General features: G+C 38.7%; 1 protein-coding gene across 3 annotated transcripts; it reads left to right on the top strand.

The window, feature by feature from the left end:
• The first annotated feature begins 943 nt into the window (after positions 1-943).
• On the top strand, positions 944-13747 carry stk24b (serine/threonine kinase 24b (STE20 homolog, yeast)). 3 transcript variants are annotated; one of them, XM_028466948.1, is made up of 11 exons: positions 944-1501; positions 7486-7716; positions 7922-7978; positions 9118-9226; positions 9498-9655; positions 10187-10372; positions 10450-10598; positions 10680-10803; positions 10893-10961; positions 12011-12147; positions 12226-13747. In XM_028466948.1, exons 1-11 carry the CDS (start codon positions 1460-1462, stop codon positions 12260-12262), a joined length of 1299 nt encoding a protein of 432 aa, XP_028322749.1. In that variant the 5' UTR covers positions 944-1459; the 3' UTR covers positions 12263-13747. The 3 variants fall into 3 exon arrangements, with proteins under 3 accessions (XP_028322749.1, XP_028322758.1, XP_028322767.1); XM_028466966.1 differs by lacking the exon at positions 944-1501 and adding an exon at positions 5218-5390; XM_028466957.1 differs by lacking the exon at positions 12226-13747 and having other exon boundaries at positions 12011-12151.
• Positions 13748-15305: the final 1558 nt, after the last annotated feature.

The raw sequence follows: 15305 nt of genomic DNA, 5'->3' as shown, positions 1-15305 counted from the left end.
ATTACGACTATGGGATTACATGATTATTATACGGACTATGTTAATAGAAATGAAAAAGTAGTCACAGTAAATTATAACTTAGTAATGCTCGGGTGTAGAAATGTAACTACTTACTTCTTTTAAAATGTACTTAAGTACAATTACTAATTTAGAAATATACTCAAAAAAGTACAAGTACCCATAAAAGCAACTCAATTACAGGAACGTAACTTGTAATCTTTGATTTAAAATATAAATTGGTACTAAATCATAATAAATAAATAAATTATGCTGGTTGTCATTTGTTAAGTTTATACCATTAAAAATAAAGAAAGAAAGTCTGGATTAAATGATCTTGAATCAGGATAAATATTATAGCTGTGTTACAAAGGGCTCCAGTAGTCTATAACAGTGTTTTAGTTGCTATGGGGATCCTAGCAACAAAACATAGACATAGCAACGGTTGGGTGTAGAAATGTAACTAATTAGTCTTTTAAAACGTACTTAAGTACAAGTACAATTACTGATTTAGAAATATACTCAAAAAAAGTACAAGGACCCATAAAAGCAACTCAGTTACAGTAACGTGTATATTTATAATCTGTACTTTCACCTCTGATTTTAAATATAAACAGTTTAAACAAAAGCATTACTAAAACCAACATTTTAGAAGGTCAATGTTTGTTCACTTATTTAGTAAAAAAAGAAAAAAGAAAAAACAAAACAAAACAAACAACAACAACGTTATGTTAGATTTCGTAGGTTTGTTTAGTTTTGGTTACCATTTGTTAATTCTATCCCACGATGAAGAAAGTCTGGCTTAAATGATCTTTAATCAGGATTAATATTATAGCTATGTTTAGTTGCTTTGGGAATCCTGGTTCAGAAACACAACATGGTCTTTGGATGGGCGATCGGGTTGATCATGTTGCCGCTGATCCGGATCCGGATCCGCCCAGTCAGGCGTCACAGGACCGACAAGATGGCCGAGATTAGGGGACGAAAGTGAGCGAGGAAACAAAAACACAGACGAGCTTTCCCTGCCGCAGACCCAGAAACTATTTGTGGAGTCGGGGACGCGTTACCGCACGGATCCCGGGTCGCTGCGCTGAGAGCGGCTGGAGCCGAGCCGTGTTCGGGGGGTGGGGGGGTCGGAGCTCCGAGCCGCTGCTGACGGAGCTTTTGTCAGGTCGTCTGCTGCTGACTAGAGCTAACCCGCTAACCATGTTAGCTAGCTGACAGCACCGTTAGAGCGAGAGGATCCTCTGTGAGACGCACGGAGGGTTAGCTGGAGGTGAACCGCTCTTGCTAGCTGCTGTTGGTGTTGCTGCTGCTGAGGCTGTGGTCTCAACTTTAGCTAACGGTGCTCTGCTGCAGCCCAGCGTTAGCATTAGCGGTCCTCTGTTAGCTGGCTCAGCTGTTTCAGGGAGGCAACACGATAACAACGCAGTGGAGCTTTTGACAACCAGGCAGTCTCACTATGGCACACTCTCCTGTACAGAGCAGCATACCGGGGATGCAGGTAAGACACTCACACCTACAGGACTCCGTGCTGAGGAGGGCAGTGCATCTCTACACCTGGATCATAACAAGCCTCCATGATCACCTTAGCTTTAGACATTACGCATGTATAAACCCAAACATACACGACACGGGAGTTGATGATGTGCACCAATGGTCCCCAACCTTTCTGAAACTGTGAGCCACTTCATAGATGATGTATAGTCAAAAGAGCTACCAGTTAGAAAAGAGGTTCTTAAATATTAAAGGCAGTGGCTATCCGTACGGTTTCCGTATCAATATACCGTTATTCTATCCGTACGCAGCGCCCCTATTTGGCCAGTTTAGGTCACGTAATAGGTCAGTTTAGGTCGCGTGACTAAGACTAAACCTAACCCTAACCTTAAACCTAAAAAAATGTTGCGATATTGGGTTATAAGTAACCCTAACCCGCTACGTACGTGTACTTTGGTAACCGTACCAATAGCACTGCGGTTGTCCGTACGGCAACCGTACAAATAGACACTTTCAATATTAAATGTTCAGTTTCACTTTAATTAGAGGCTAAAATAATAAGGAGGGCTAGCAGGCACTTAAATAGGCTAAATATAAGTTGGCAGTGGCTAGCCGTACAGTTGCCGTATCAATATACAGACATTCTATCTGTACGCAGCGCCCCTCATTGGCCAGTTTAGGTCACGTGACTAAGACTAAACCTCACCCTAAAAATTGTTGCGATATTGGGTTATAACCAGTGTTGTGCTAGTTACTGAAAAAAAAGTAACTAGTTACCATTACTAGTTACTTCATTAACAAAGTAACTCAGTTACTATTTTGATTACTTACATTAAAAAGTAATGCGTTACTGGAAAAAGTAACTTTTGAGTTACTTATAATTAAAGAATGTATTATTTATTTTGGGTCATTTGTGTCCATACAGCTTCATATTAGTGCTGTAATAATATAATAATCCACTGTTGATCAACTGCTATAAAACAACTATAAATGATGTGCATATAAAGCACAAAACAGCTGCTCCAAATATACATTTTTCAGCCTTCACACAGTAATGTAAAGTAAGCTGTGCATATTCCAGGTGCACATTCTGCTGTTGAAAATGCTTATGAAAATAAATGTGGAAAAACAAATTCACAGCATTTTTCTCCGCTACACAATGCTAAACATATCAGTCTAATGAGCTGCTGTTAGCAGTGACTCAGCAGCAGCGACATGCTTCTTATTTACAACATACGGTGCAATAGTTTGGCTGACCTGTCCCTGGATAACAGTCACAGTCCGTTAAAATCCAGTCGCAGCGTTAGCTTAGCTTCACTGATGCATCTTTTGGAGACAAAAATAATGCGCGTATTTCCGCTCTGAGAAGCTCGTCCTGTTCTTGCATTGACTCGCCATGATTGGCGCACGTGATGTAAACAGAAACGCTGACAATGCTTCTTCTTCTACTGTTTTACCGCGTTTGGCATGGCATCCCGCAAAAATATGTAGCTCCACTGTAAACAGGAAGTACACTGCAGCTAGAAAAGTAACGGACAAACGCACTATATTGTAATGGTAATGGTATTTCTTCAGAAATATATTGCGTTACAGTACTAGTTACTGTCAAAAGTGACGTTGGGGCACAAGTAACGCGTTACCGCCCAACACTGGTTATAACCCGAAACTAACCCTAAGACGTTACGCACGTGTACTTCGGTAAACGTACCAATAGCACAGGGGGTTCTCCGTACGACAACCATACGAATAGACACTTTCATAGAAGTTTCAACATGCAACACTTTATTTCTCTTAATTTATTCAACTCTTTCATTTTCTACATTTCATCCAAAATCCCCATGTTGCTATTTTATTAGCTACAAACAAGCTACAAACAAACAAGCTACAAGTTAATCTCAACTGGTCTGTCTTAATGACTCACGACCCCCATATAAACAAATCCTTGAACGTAATTTAGTAACTATCTGGTCAGACGAGGGGCGTGCATTGCCGTTAATCTGACGATATGATTCACGATTTACATGTCACGATACAATATATATCTCAACACTAAACAATACTATATACATCGCTATATCAATAATTACAAATATCACTTTTACAATTTATTTCTTTTTTTTTTTTTTTTTTAAACTTGTGAGAACAAGTTAATGGCAATTAAGTACCAATATAACAAACAAGTGGTATGTTTATCAAACTGTCAAATTACATTTTTCAAAATTTTTTATCTTTAGCTTCTACAACAGATTCTGATTCTGTTGAGTTCTCAACTTCCAAGCAAAAAGTCATTGAGGAGTGCGGTAGTTTAACAAGGTCTGATGTTGCGTTCACTGACACCTAGTGACCGGGTGTTTACATGCAATTAAATTGTTTTTTTTCTTCTTTAAAAAACATGATTAAAAAAAAATGCTTTGGACATTATTTGGATCAAAACGATAATTGCTCAATGAAATACTGCGATATATTGCCAAACCGACAAGACTGAAACTGAACCGCTTAAAATCTGTGGCTCGTTTAAGATCAAACTGCTACTTATTTGGCCCCGGAACTAAAATGAGTTTGACGCATGGGGCCACATCCAGCCCTTTAACCTAAGCATCCATTTATAAAGTAAAAATGACAAGTAAAACACGAATCATTCTGTAAAAAATAACAACACCACAATATTTGCTGGGTTTGCAGTTTCCCTTGCTTACGTCACATGATGGCAGTCATTATTCATCTCAAATTGTGGAAACAACTGTTCATTTTTTTCCCATATCCTGCAATTTTCCTCCAATTATTCCACAAAGTTGGTCACAATTGACCAAAATTTAAATGAAGCTCCCGCACTAACAGATATGTCACTTATTACTTGGATATTGTCTGTACCTTACATACATTACATATCATTTATAGATAGAAGTGAAAACCACGGCACATTAATGATGAAACTCCTAATTTTCTTTAATGAAAGGTTACCTATGATCATACTGTATATAGTAGAGTATATTAGAACTGGTTAGGGGGTGTAAATCAGCACAGTTTCCAGATTAGGTTCTGATTAATTAAGTCTTGATTTTATTGCAAACCAATTTTCAATTGTTAATAAAGATCAGTTCCAATTTAATACCTTCAATATTGTACAGTGTAAGTGAAATATCCAAATTAGGAGGACTCGTGATTACACTTTGAAAAATGTAAATAATCGTTTTTTGGAATTTAAGAATCAATTCATGAGCGTCAATAATAAAATCGCAATTGATCGATTGTTATATATTTTTCAAAACTATACCAGTAGGGTACATGATTTATTTTCATTTTTTAAACACGACTGGGTATTAATTTTCTAATTATTGCAGTACATTGGCTTAGAATGGCTTATTTTACTGTCATGAGGAGTGAATATTGTTGAAATACATATAACGTTCACGGTAGTATTAATACAGGTGATGACGCTTATTATTCTAATAAAATATATTATTTACCTGCCTAGTAAAGGTATTTTCTTAACCACAGATTGATTATTAAATGCACCCAATTACCCCTGGTTGTAAATCACTGCATTATGTTAATGTTTATCTTTTTATAGTGGCTGTAGTTGATAATCGCACACACACACACACATAGTTACGGTACTTCTAGCGCCTAAAAACTGAGTCATCGACCTCTATGTTCCCAAAGGAGAAGTTGGTTGACTCAGAGTTTACTTTGCTCCTGTGTTTCCAACATAGCCGCCTCTGGAGAGTCTGTATTTAAGTTTGTGTCCTGAAGCTCTCGAGCAGTATTCTGTAAAATTCCACACTCGACTACAACTCGTGACCCTGCGAGCTGGAACTACGCAACATGCAGCACGCTTTAAGATCTCACTGCTCCAAGAAATACTTCAGAGGCCCATTGGTCTGTTTTCTGCAGTGGTAATTATGTCGACTAAGAATTTTCTTTATAGTTTTCATCAACTATTTAAGTGGCAATAACTAGACTATGACTAATTTAAATAGAAATACAAAATGTATTTATGTTTTTGTCATGAGACAAAATCCAATCAGAACTCCAGAGCATGTGGTCTTATACATTGATTATGATTACATCAAATCTGTCTGTCTTAACATAACTTAGTTGACTAAAAAATAGACTATAACTAGGGATGTAACGACTCACTCAACTCCCGATGCGATTCGATTCACGATACTGGGTTCACGATATTATTCTCTTACGACTTATTTTACAAAATGGGACTGTAAACAAATAATGATTGAAAAATATTCCTTTATTTTTTTGGGGGGAAAAAACTAGAAAATACTGTACTATTTTTCTTTTATTTTTCATTGTCAAAAGAATCCCTTGATAAACTATTCAAAACAATGCAATTTAACTGAAAATAAATCTTGAATGAAATAAATAAAGGAATAATGAAATTCTGGTTCTATAGTAAACAATGAAAAACCGCATAATAGTTCTTTTTCTTTTTAAAAGTGCAACTGAAAATTTATTTTGTGCCTTATCATTTGTCATTGCACTGTATTTACATCAGATATTTGTTTGGACCAGCAGAGGGCGCTGGTAATCCAGTGTTCGGTTGGGATGCAGATATTCTGTGCAGTGAAGAAGAGATGCTATGCTAGCAGACAGAGCTAATAAAAAAAATGTGACTTTTTCACGTAATATTACAGATATTCTTTCGGTGCTAAAGGGGTAAGGAATCATTTATGAACATGTTTAAGAGTAGAAGGTGGCCAGAAAGAAAGTAGTAGCGGATTCCGCCCACCGCCTCAGCATTTGGACAAGAGAAGGATAAATATATAGCGCCCTCTGCTGTTTAAAAAAGTACTGCGATTCAATTTTCAGAAAATCAATATGAACCGTGATACCTATGAATCGATTTTTAACTGCCTTACGATTAATCGTTACATTCCTAACTATAACTAAAATAAAACTACATTGTGTTTTCGTCAAAAGACAGATTAAAACAAAATCAGGCAAAACTTCTATTTTTGCACCAAATCAAATAAATATTGGTCTACTCTCCTATATAAACTACTAAAGACATGCCTTTAAAATTATTTTAATTACTTTAAGGAGGAAAAAGGAAAAAATAAGTAACTTTTTTCCCATCCGGATTATTAAAAGGTATTTTGTATCACATATATTTTATGACTGGGCTGCGTGAAATAAGTCAAGTAAATTAATCATTTAGTGGCACGAGCAGAAGAGAAAAAAACATTCAACCAGACACATGAATATAAACATTTGCTTCATATTTAACCACCTGTTTAATGTGAAAATATGAAAATCATGTGTGATATTTTCCAAAAACATGTAAATATTCAGTTTCAGGAAGTCAATCCAGATTTTTTCTCAACCCTAAACATGCTACATGTAGCACACAAACCCAGGGTTTGGATAGTAGTTGCACACTTTTGACACAATCCCTACCAGGGTGGCACTTAAAATCACACTGATTATTTGGGCAAGAAATCAAAGATGGTGGCCCTTCTTATATGGATGAGAGTGGGAGACGATACAGCATCTGGAACACTTTATCAGTAGTTATTCGGTGATAATCAGTTTGAAAGATCTTTTATTACTGAGCCTACTTTCAAAATGTGTAAATTATTCAGTTGACAAAAACATCTTGTAATAAATGAAGACTGCGTTCTAATGCAGTGATTTAGGGCTAAGGTGATATTTGGTTTGATTTAAATGCTTTTTAACGTGCATGTTATCCAAATGTTACACTTTTTTCCCCCTTTTATTCTCCTGTGTCTTTCTCTCTGTGTACTTAAACACAAGGTGTTGCGATGAGTGAATTAATGCATCCAGTAAGAATGGCCCCCTGCTGGGATGTCCTCTTTGCTCCCCAACATTTAGTTCTTTACATACAGTCCTTTTTTTTTCTGTTCCGTTCCTCTTTGGTTTTGTGCTGTTGTTTTTTAAAATCCGCCATCCCTTTCCTCCCCTGCTTTGTCACCCTGCCCAATCAACCCGTCACTACCCCCCTCCCCCCACTAGAATGCCAGGGCCGACCCGGAGGAGCTGTTCACCAAGCTGGAACGCATCGGTAAGGGCTCGTTTGGCGAGGTGTTCAAAGGCATCGACAATCGCACACAGAAGGTAGTGGCCATCAAGATAATAGACCTGGAGGAGGCAGAGGACGAGATCGAGGACATCCAGCAGGAGATCACCGTGCTGAGTCAGTGCGACAGTCCCTTCGTCACCAAGTACTACGGCTCCTACCTCAAGGTGAGGTTTCTTCTACAGGACTAAGATGTAAACGCTGTATTTCAGCCTTCATGTAAACAAAACCACTAAAAAAGATGATTCCTCTCTGCCAACTTTCCCTCTTTGAGTAATCCACATTTTATCCAGGATTAGCCTCAGAAAACTTCTGACACCCACCAAGCCTGAACACAACATAAGTCATCTTGTATTATCTTGTCTCCTCCAGGATACAAAACTATGGATCATCATGGAGTACTTGGGTGGAGGCTCAGCGCTGGATTTGGTAAGTGATCATCTGCATAAGAATAACAATATTTTACATATTCTTACAATCAAAGTAATGTTCTTCCATGTCCTCTATTCAAAGCGTGTGTGTTTGCAATTTAAAAAAATGCAGACAACTGCAACAGTAGGGCCTTGGATATTCCGCAATCGCAGAAAACATACGAAAATTACTGAATTCTCTTCTGAAATGAAAATGGCACCAAATATACTGCATTTCCAAAACTGGTGATCTAATGACTAGCAAGTGTAGCACCAACAAACAAACATGTCAAATCTCGCGCTACATGGTCTTCTAGGATTTTGCCACAAATCTGTGGAAATATGAAAAATGAATAACAATAGTTCACTTAATTAACTGTTTTAAGCATGTTTGGCATGATTTTGGGAAATCTAAGATGAGAAAACTATAAAGAAAAGAGTAAACTGATCCAGAATTGAGACGGAAATGGATAAACTCTGAAACCTTGTTAATTGATAGCAATAATTACTTTAAAAATAAGGTAGTGTTATTTTTTCTTAATGTTAAGTGGAAGCTGTATTTGTGTTAAAATATGGCTTCAAGCTAAAATAATGTCAAATTTAAGTTGTTGTTTTACTTTTTAAATGTTTTTTTTCAAATTTAACCATTTATTGTTGAGCATGGGGGGAAAAAAACTTTATTTTCATGTCTATTTGACATGAAAATGCACTGTTTAGTCAAACACGGGGGTTATGTTTATCTGTCAAGACGTATAAAGACTGCTACTTAGAACATGTCTGAATGAGCTTGTAGACAGATAATATTGCCTGTTCATAAATAAACAAAAACCAGCTAAAAGTTTCGACTTTGTTTGAAAGTGCATAGCACACAGCCTGAGCATGTTAGCTGCTAAAAGAACTGTGGTCTGGAGCTTCAGTTTGACCTTATCTGTTGACAACATTCTGCTCTAATCTTTGCTGTGAGCTGGTCAGTGTTTCCTGGAGCAAAACAAGTCTAAAATGATCATCTGTGTCCTCTTATTTAAACCCACGAACCTAAAGCTGACAGACAATAAAAAATAAGTATGTGAGGGAACTTCATCATGTGTTTGATTTGATCTGACTGATGATTAATGGCCACCCTTCAGTTAAAAGCTACTGATCTCTTTACTTTCCAAGATGGAACCAGGCGCTCTGGATGAGACCCAGATCGCTACCATCCTGCGGGAGATCCTTAAAGGCCTGGAATACCTGCACTCGGAGAAGAAGATCCACAGGGATATCAAAGGTGTCTGATTGGCTCACAGCCCTGCTATTAGAGGACACACACAAACATTACACTGCACCTTAATGGTATCGACGCCCATTAGTCGTTTCTCAACTACTGATAAATCACTTCAGCTTCACCGAGGGATTGAAGCCAACACCGGAGTGCTTCACTAAAAGGCTTCTTTATTAAATAAACACGTTGGTGTACATAACTGACGTTGACAGGAGTCGGGTTAGCTCTCCAAACTGATAGGGATACATTTTATTTTAATTTTTTTTTTTCCCCACAGCCGCCAACGTGCTGCTGTCCGAGCAGGGGGAGGTGAAGTTGGCAGATTTTGGCGTTGCCGGGCAACTCACAGACACGCAGATCAAACGCAACACCTTTGTGGGGACGCCGTTCTGGATGGCCCCCGAGGTCATCAAACAGTCGGCCTATGATTCCAAGGTGAGTTTTGTACCGCACTGTAAGAAACACTAATGATGGCATGGAACCAGGCAATACTTAGGGTTATTTTTTGAAATCAATTTAAACAAAACCAAGAGGAAATTGCAGAATGACATGGAGTATCCTCTCACGTCCTTGTTTTGGGTCAATTTTACACAATTACAAGTTTCTTTTCACATTAATTGGTGTGTATATGTCTACTAGGAGAGATAAGATGGATTTCCCCCACCTGAAATGGCAATAGCTATATGATGCGGACCAAACCCTCGACTTAATGTTTGGGGACAATATTACAAGTTTTTACAATAATTCTTCTGTATTTAGCGCGCGCTTGACTGCATCTTTACAACGTCCCATTTCTGTCTGCATTTTTCGGTGAGAAAAGTGTTTCAGTGGCTGGAATTTTGGTGCATCACCAGCGTAAAATAGTGTCACTGCTATTGTATTCACAAGTTGGATTATACATTCTGTTTTAATGCAGGGGTGTTGCCTTTAATTGGAATCGTTGATTGAAAGAAATGTGTTTTACAGGCTGATATTTGGTCTCTTGGAATCACGGCTATCGAGCTGGCGAAAGGCGAGCCACCGCACTCGGAGCTCCACCCCATGAAGGTCTTATTCCTCATCCCAAAGAACAACCCCCCCACTCTGGAGGGCACCTACAGCAAACCGCTCAAAGAGTTTGTGGAGGCCTGCCTTAACAAGGAGCCCAGTTTTGTACGTCGCACACTCGTGTTCATGCGGCCGTTGGTTTTTGTCTGGACCGTATCGTTCATTCCTCTCCTGCCCCACAGAGGCCGACTGCCAAAGAGCTGCTGAAACATAAACTAATCGTCCGCCACGCCAAGAAGACATCCTACCTTACCGAGCTGGTGGACAAGTACAAGAGGTGGAAGGCGGAGCAGTCGAGGACAACCGAGTCCAGCTCTGACGAGTCTGACTCGTAAGTCTCACCCAGTTGTTAACACACCTTCTGATTCATCCTTGAGAATATTTGAAACCTTTTAAATATCTGTCCAATCAGAGAACAGGATGGTCAGGCATCGGGTGGGAACGACTTTGGCAGCGATGACTGGATCTTCACCATTAGGGAAAAGGACCCGAAGAAGCTGCAGAACGGGGAAGGACAGTCCGGGGCGACGGATCAGGTCGGCCATGATGAATAATAGAATGAATGTTGCCAGGTTGAATAAATGACGGTGATAAGAAGTGAAGCAGCTTTGCTCTCTGTCCACAGACTAAAGACATTCAACGAAGGCCTTATTCACAGAGCCTGGCCACAGTCATCTCTCCTGCTTTAGCGGAGGTAAAGAACTCCAACCTTCCTTCTGTTTTCATGTTTCTCATCATCTAGAGCACAATGGCCATGGTTACATGATGTTTTTTATTCAAAATGAAAGTGTTCTGCTTCGTGTTTACATGGAAATAGTAATTCCGAATTGAGGTGTACATAGCAAACAGGTTTATTCAACTTTATTCAATTCCCGTTAGGTCTGGGGGTTGGGAAGGGTTCTGATTGGACTTTCCTTTTCGGCTACATTGTACGACAACACATAAGAACTATTTTCACTTTTATTTTGACATCTGTGCGTCTTCGTGACAGGACGAGCATGCGCAGAATGACCGGAATTCATTTAAAGCAGAATTAAGCTTTTAGATGATCGAGGAATTATTGAATTCAGAATTAAACCAGCCACCTAATTCAGATTTAAGTTTAATTCAGAATTGCCATTTCCATCCAGAATTAAGTGTTTACAAGGTCAGTTTAAAGAGGATTTAACTTTTATTCTTAATTAAAGAGGAAGTTAAAGCTCTTATATAAACGTAGGGCTGCACGATTATGGCCAAAAGGATAATCACGATTGTTTTGATCAATATTGTAATCATGATTATAATCCAATTATTTATCATGTTAGGGAAAAATCTGTATTTCTTTTGCTCTACTTTTAAAAAAACAATATATGAAGAGTTTACAGTGCAAAATGAAGCGTTAAATAAAAATTACGCTTAAAAAAAAGAAATGAACCTAAGAATTTAAAATGTACCAAGGGTTAACTTTATAAATTACAGAATGCTTTCATGAAATGCCACTCATTGGAAACAATTACATCTCAGCTCTCATCGATCCACCTAATGACTCAAAGCTGCCGCTGACTAATGGTTGAGAAAGTATCTAATTTGATATGCAGCAGAGCCCACATTTTAAATGTTAATATTGCCGACAATCAGGTTAATTTAATTGTGGCAACCACAATTGTGATCGCGAATAAAATTTTACTAATTATACAGCTCTAATCAATGTGGCCATTGATTGGCCTTGTGTATGAAATGCATTTCCTGTCTCTTGTAAAACAGTTAAAGGCACGACAGGAGCAGGTGAACGGGAACCCCCTGGTCCTGGATGAGTTACGGCAGGCCATCCTGCTGGCTGAGGAGGCCTATCCCGGCATCTCCGACTCCCTGGTGGCTCATATGGTGCACAGGCTGCAGAGGTAGATGCTCACTTTGGTTGGACTCACCTAGAGTGGATGCCAGCAGACTAAACAGTTGTCTTTGTTCTTTTCTTTCAGCTTTGCTACGAGCCGGACGTCCTCCTCCTCCACTTAGAGAGCGGCTCTCTGCCCTGGCCCTGACCTCCCAGGCTCTCGGTCCCCCACGCCAACACGCAGCCTGGTTGGGGGAGGGGGGGAAGGGGAGGGGATAAGTTTTTAAATACCAGCTGAACACATCTGACCTCCCGTCTGGAGGAGGCTGCTATCTTTCCCTGTAAAAATGACTCAACTCCACAGTGGAGGACAAACTCTTGAGTTTTTTTTTTTAAGTCCTTTTAAAAGAGGAGGAGTTTGGGAGATCAGTCAAAAACGTGAGGCTGTGCTGAACGAAAACTCCAAAGCCGAGTGTGCGGCTGAGAAAACAGCATCCGACTGTGGGCCTTACACATGCCATACTCCTCTGAAGAATCTCCCCCTTGAATCCACGGCTGGACCCCATGCAGGTGTCCCCAGAACCTCTGAAAGCATGACAAACCTGCAGGGACACTCTCTTACCGTGCGCAAGCTGCGAGTGTGCAAGTGTGTGTGTGTGTGTGTCCGTGTGTGTGTGTCCCTGTTCTGGCAAACTGCAGCATTCTTAAAGAAACCTCAGGTAAAGTGCTTTAAAGTGGACTATGTCCTCTGAGGCAGTGGGAGCTGGTGGGTGGGTGGGTTGGGGGCGGGGCTTGCCATGCTGTACATGAGAAAAAGAATCACTGTGTACAAAATGGTCATGCGCATTTTGTAGATATTGATCAAGTTTCAAAGTCGATATTTAAAAGATTGGTCCAACAGAGCCTACGGAACATGCCTTGCCTTTTTCAAGATGCACAAACTTCTGGCATTTCTTCATGTTTTTAAACTTTGATGTGACTGAGCTTAAATCCGACATTTCAATCAGCTGCTGATTGATGGAACTAACACGTACTAAGCTAGCTTGTTTAGCGGCAGAACCTTTGTTTGTGTAGTGGTGGAAGGAGGGAAAACGCCCGCTACCTTCGCTAATGTTTAGACTATTTTATTCTTCCTTTTGAAATGGAGTCAAAAGTGGAAGATAAGGACGAATACCAGGAGAACCACTATTGTGGCTTAAACGCTGATATTTGTTGTGTTTTTACCGCGTTCTCCCTTAATTGTAATTCCTTTTTGGCAGTATGTAGTGGTGGTCATGACGATAAAAGGCAAAAAAAAAAAATCATCCGCATCCCCCGTGTTTTTCTTACAGCCAAGCAAAAAGCGCCAATTAGGACGAGCCCAGCTGATTCCTCACCCTCCTCGCAGCAGGCATTTCTGTTCTCACCTCCGCGCCATTGCTACAGAAGTGCCATGTCCTTTTTTTACACTCACCGTATATTTGTAGTCGGAATTTGCACCTTTTTCGAATTAATTTTCAGATCAGTTTTTTTTGTTGTTTTGTTTTGTTGAACCTTGAAAGTGTTGATCAAGTATTTAAAGAGGAACAAAACAAAGGAAAAAAAAAACAGTCGTCGCTTAATAGCCATGTTTTACTATATATGTTTACTTAGGATTTCCAGAATTTACTACTGTGCTAATGCAGCAATAATGTTGAGGAGTTGCATCAAGACGCACTTATCAACACAGGGATTGAGAGAAATTAAGAAATATGATATTTTTATAACAGCAAAGAGTATGGATCAAAGGAATGCTTTATGAATACAGACACCTGCCTTTGGCAAGAAATATCTATACCTTACAGAAAAACATATGCTATGGAAATAACTTCAAAGTGTGTACATATGGTCTCCTTTATCATAGCTGACAGTTTATAGTACTGTATATATTCTTTGCTTGTGTCATTTGAGGAATCCCAAGTTAAATGTAAGCTTTCAAAGTGACTTGAGAAATAAAGATCTAATGCTAACAAAGAGTCTGTCGCCTCCTGTTTTGGAAACATGAAAAATGAAATTTTCTTGCTTAAAGTCAGCTTTGGTGTGAATATTAGTGTGTTTCTACAATTTTCACACCTCATAACTAAAAAAAAAAGGTAATTTTAAGCCAGTTTACTGCAGTAGTTATTCTCTAAACCAGTGGTTTCCAACTTTTTTTGGCTCATGACCTGATTTTAATTTGAGACTTTTTTTTTCTAGAAATAGTTTTTCCATCATAATTGTTATATTGTGGTACGAGTAGCCAGAATTAGTGCACAAAGTGACTATATAAACAACTACATTTTAACATGTTATTATAACTAGTTATATTTGAGAAAGTAAAGAATGCAGTGGTTTGAGATAATGTGGCGTTTTACTTTGAAAAAAATCAGTAACTTAATTTTTTATCATTTAGTAGACATTTCAGGGGACCCCGCTTGGGGTCACGACCCCAAGGTTGAAAAACACTGCTCTAAACCTTTTGAAAATGTGGGTAACAACCAGTCGTGCTGGGAATAAAAAACAAACAAACCATCAAACACTGTGAAACGTTATTCTTTTGAAATACACAGCCTAGCACTAGGTACGCAGACCTCTAAAATACATTAGAACCTAGGTTCCCAAAGTGGGGTACGCAAATTGTCACAAAATAAAATCATTGTAAACTACAATATAAATCAACCTGCAGTCAGAAGACTTCATGCATTACGACAAATTACACATTAGCCGATGTAAAAGTAACCATGGTGACAGAAACAAACAAAAGAGCACAAATATGACAATTGCTTTACAGATTTACATTCCTTACAGATTCTTCTTCTTTCTCTTTTTAAATTATAAACAATTATTCCTCAACAGATTAGACTGATTTTACTGTAGGGCTACATTGTATGTGACATAACATTAGTGGTTCCCACCCTTTTTTAGGTCGTGACCCCATTTCAATAGCACACAGTGTTTTTTCTTTTTCTTTCTAGAAATAGCTTTTGATAATGTTTGTTATTGCCAGGATTAGTGCACAAAGTAACAAGATTCATTTTATTTGAACTAGATTTATATTTAAGAAAGTGAAAGAATAGAATACAGTCATTTAAGGTTATTTTGTGTGTGCAGTGCTGTAATTTGTAAAACAATAATAATTAAAACAGTATTTTTTTTTTATTATTATTATAAACTACTTGACATTCCAGGCGACCCCACGTGGGGTCACAACCCCAAAGTTGAAAAACA

Source organism: Gouania willdenowi, chromosome 2, assembly GCF_900634775.1.
Source record: "Gouania willdenowi chromosome 2, fGouWil2.1, whole genome shotgun sequence".
NCBI lineage: Eukaryota > Metazoa > Chordata > Actinopteri > Blenniiformes > Gobiesocidae > Gouania > Gouania willdenowi.
The sequence above is the reverse complement of the archived record's forward strand: the minus strand, read 5'-3'. Positions and strand labels throughout refer to the sequence as shown.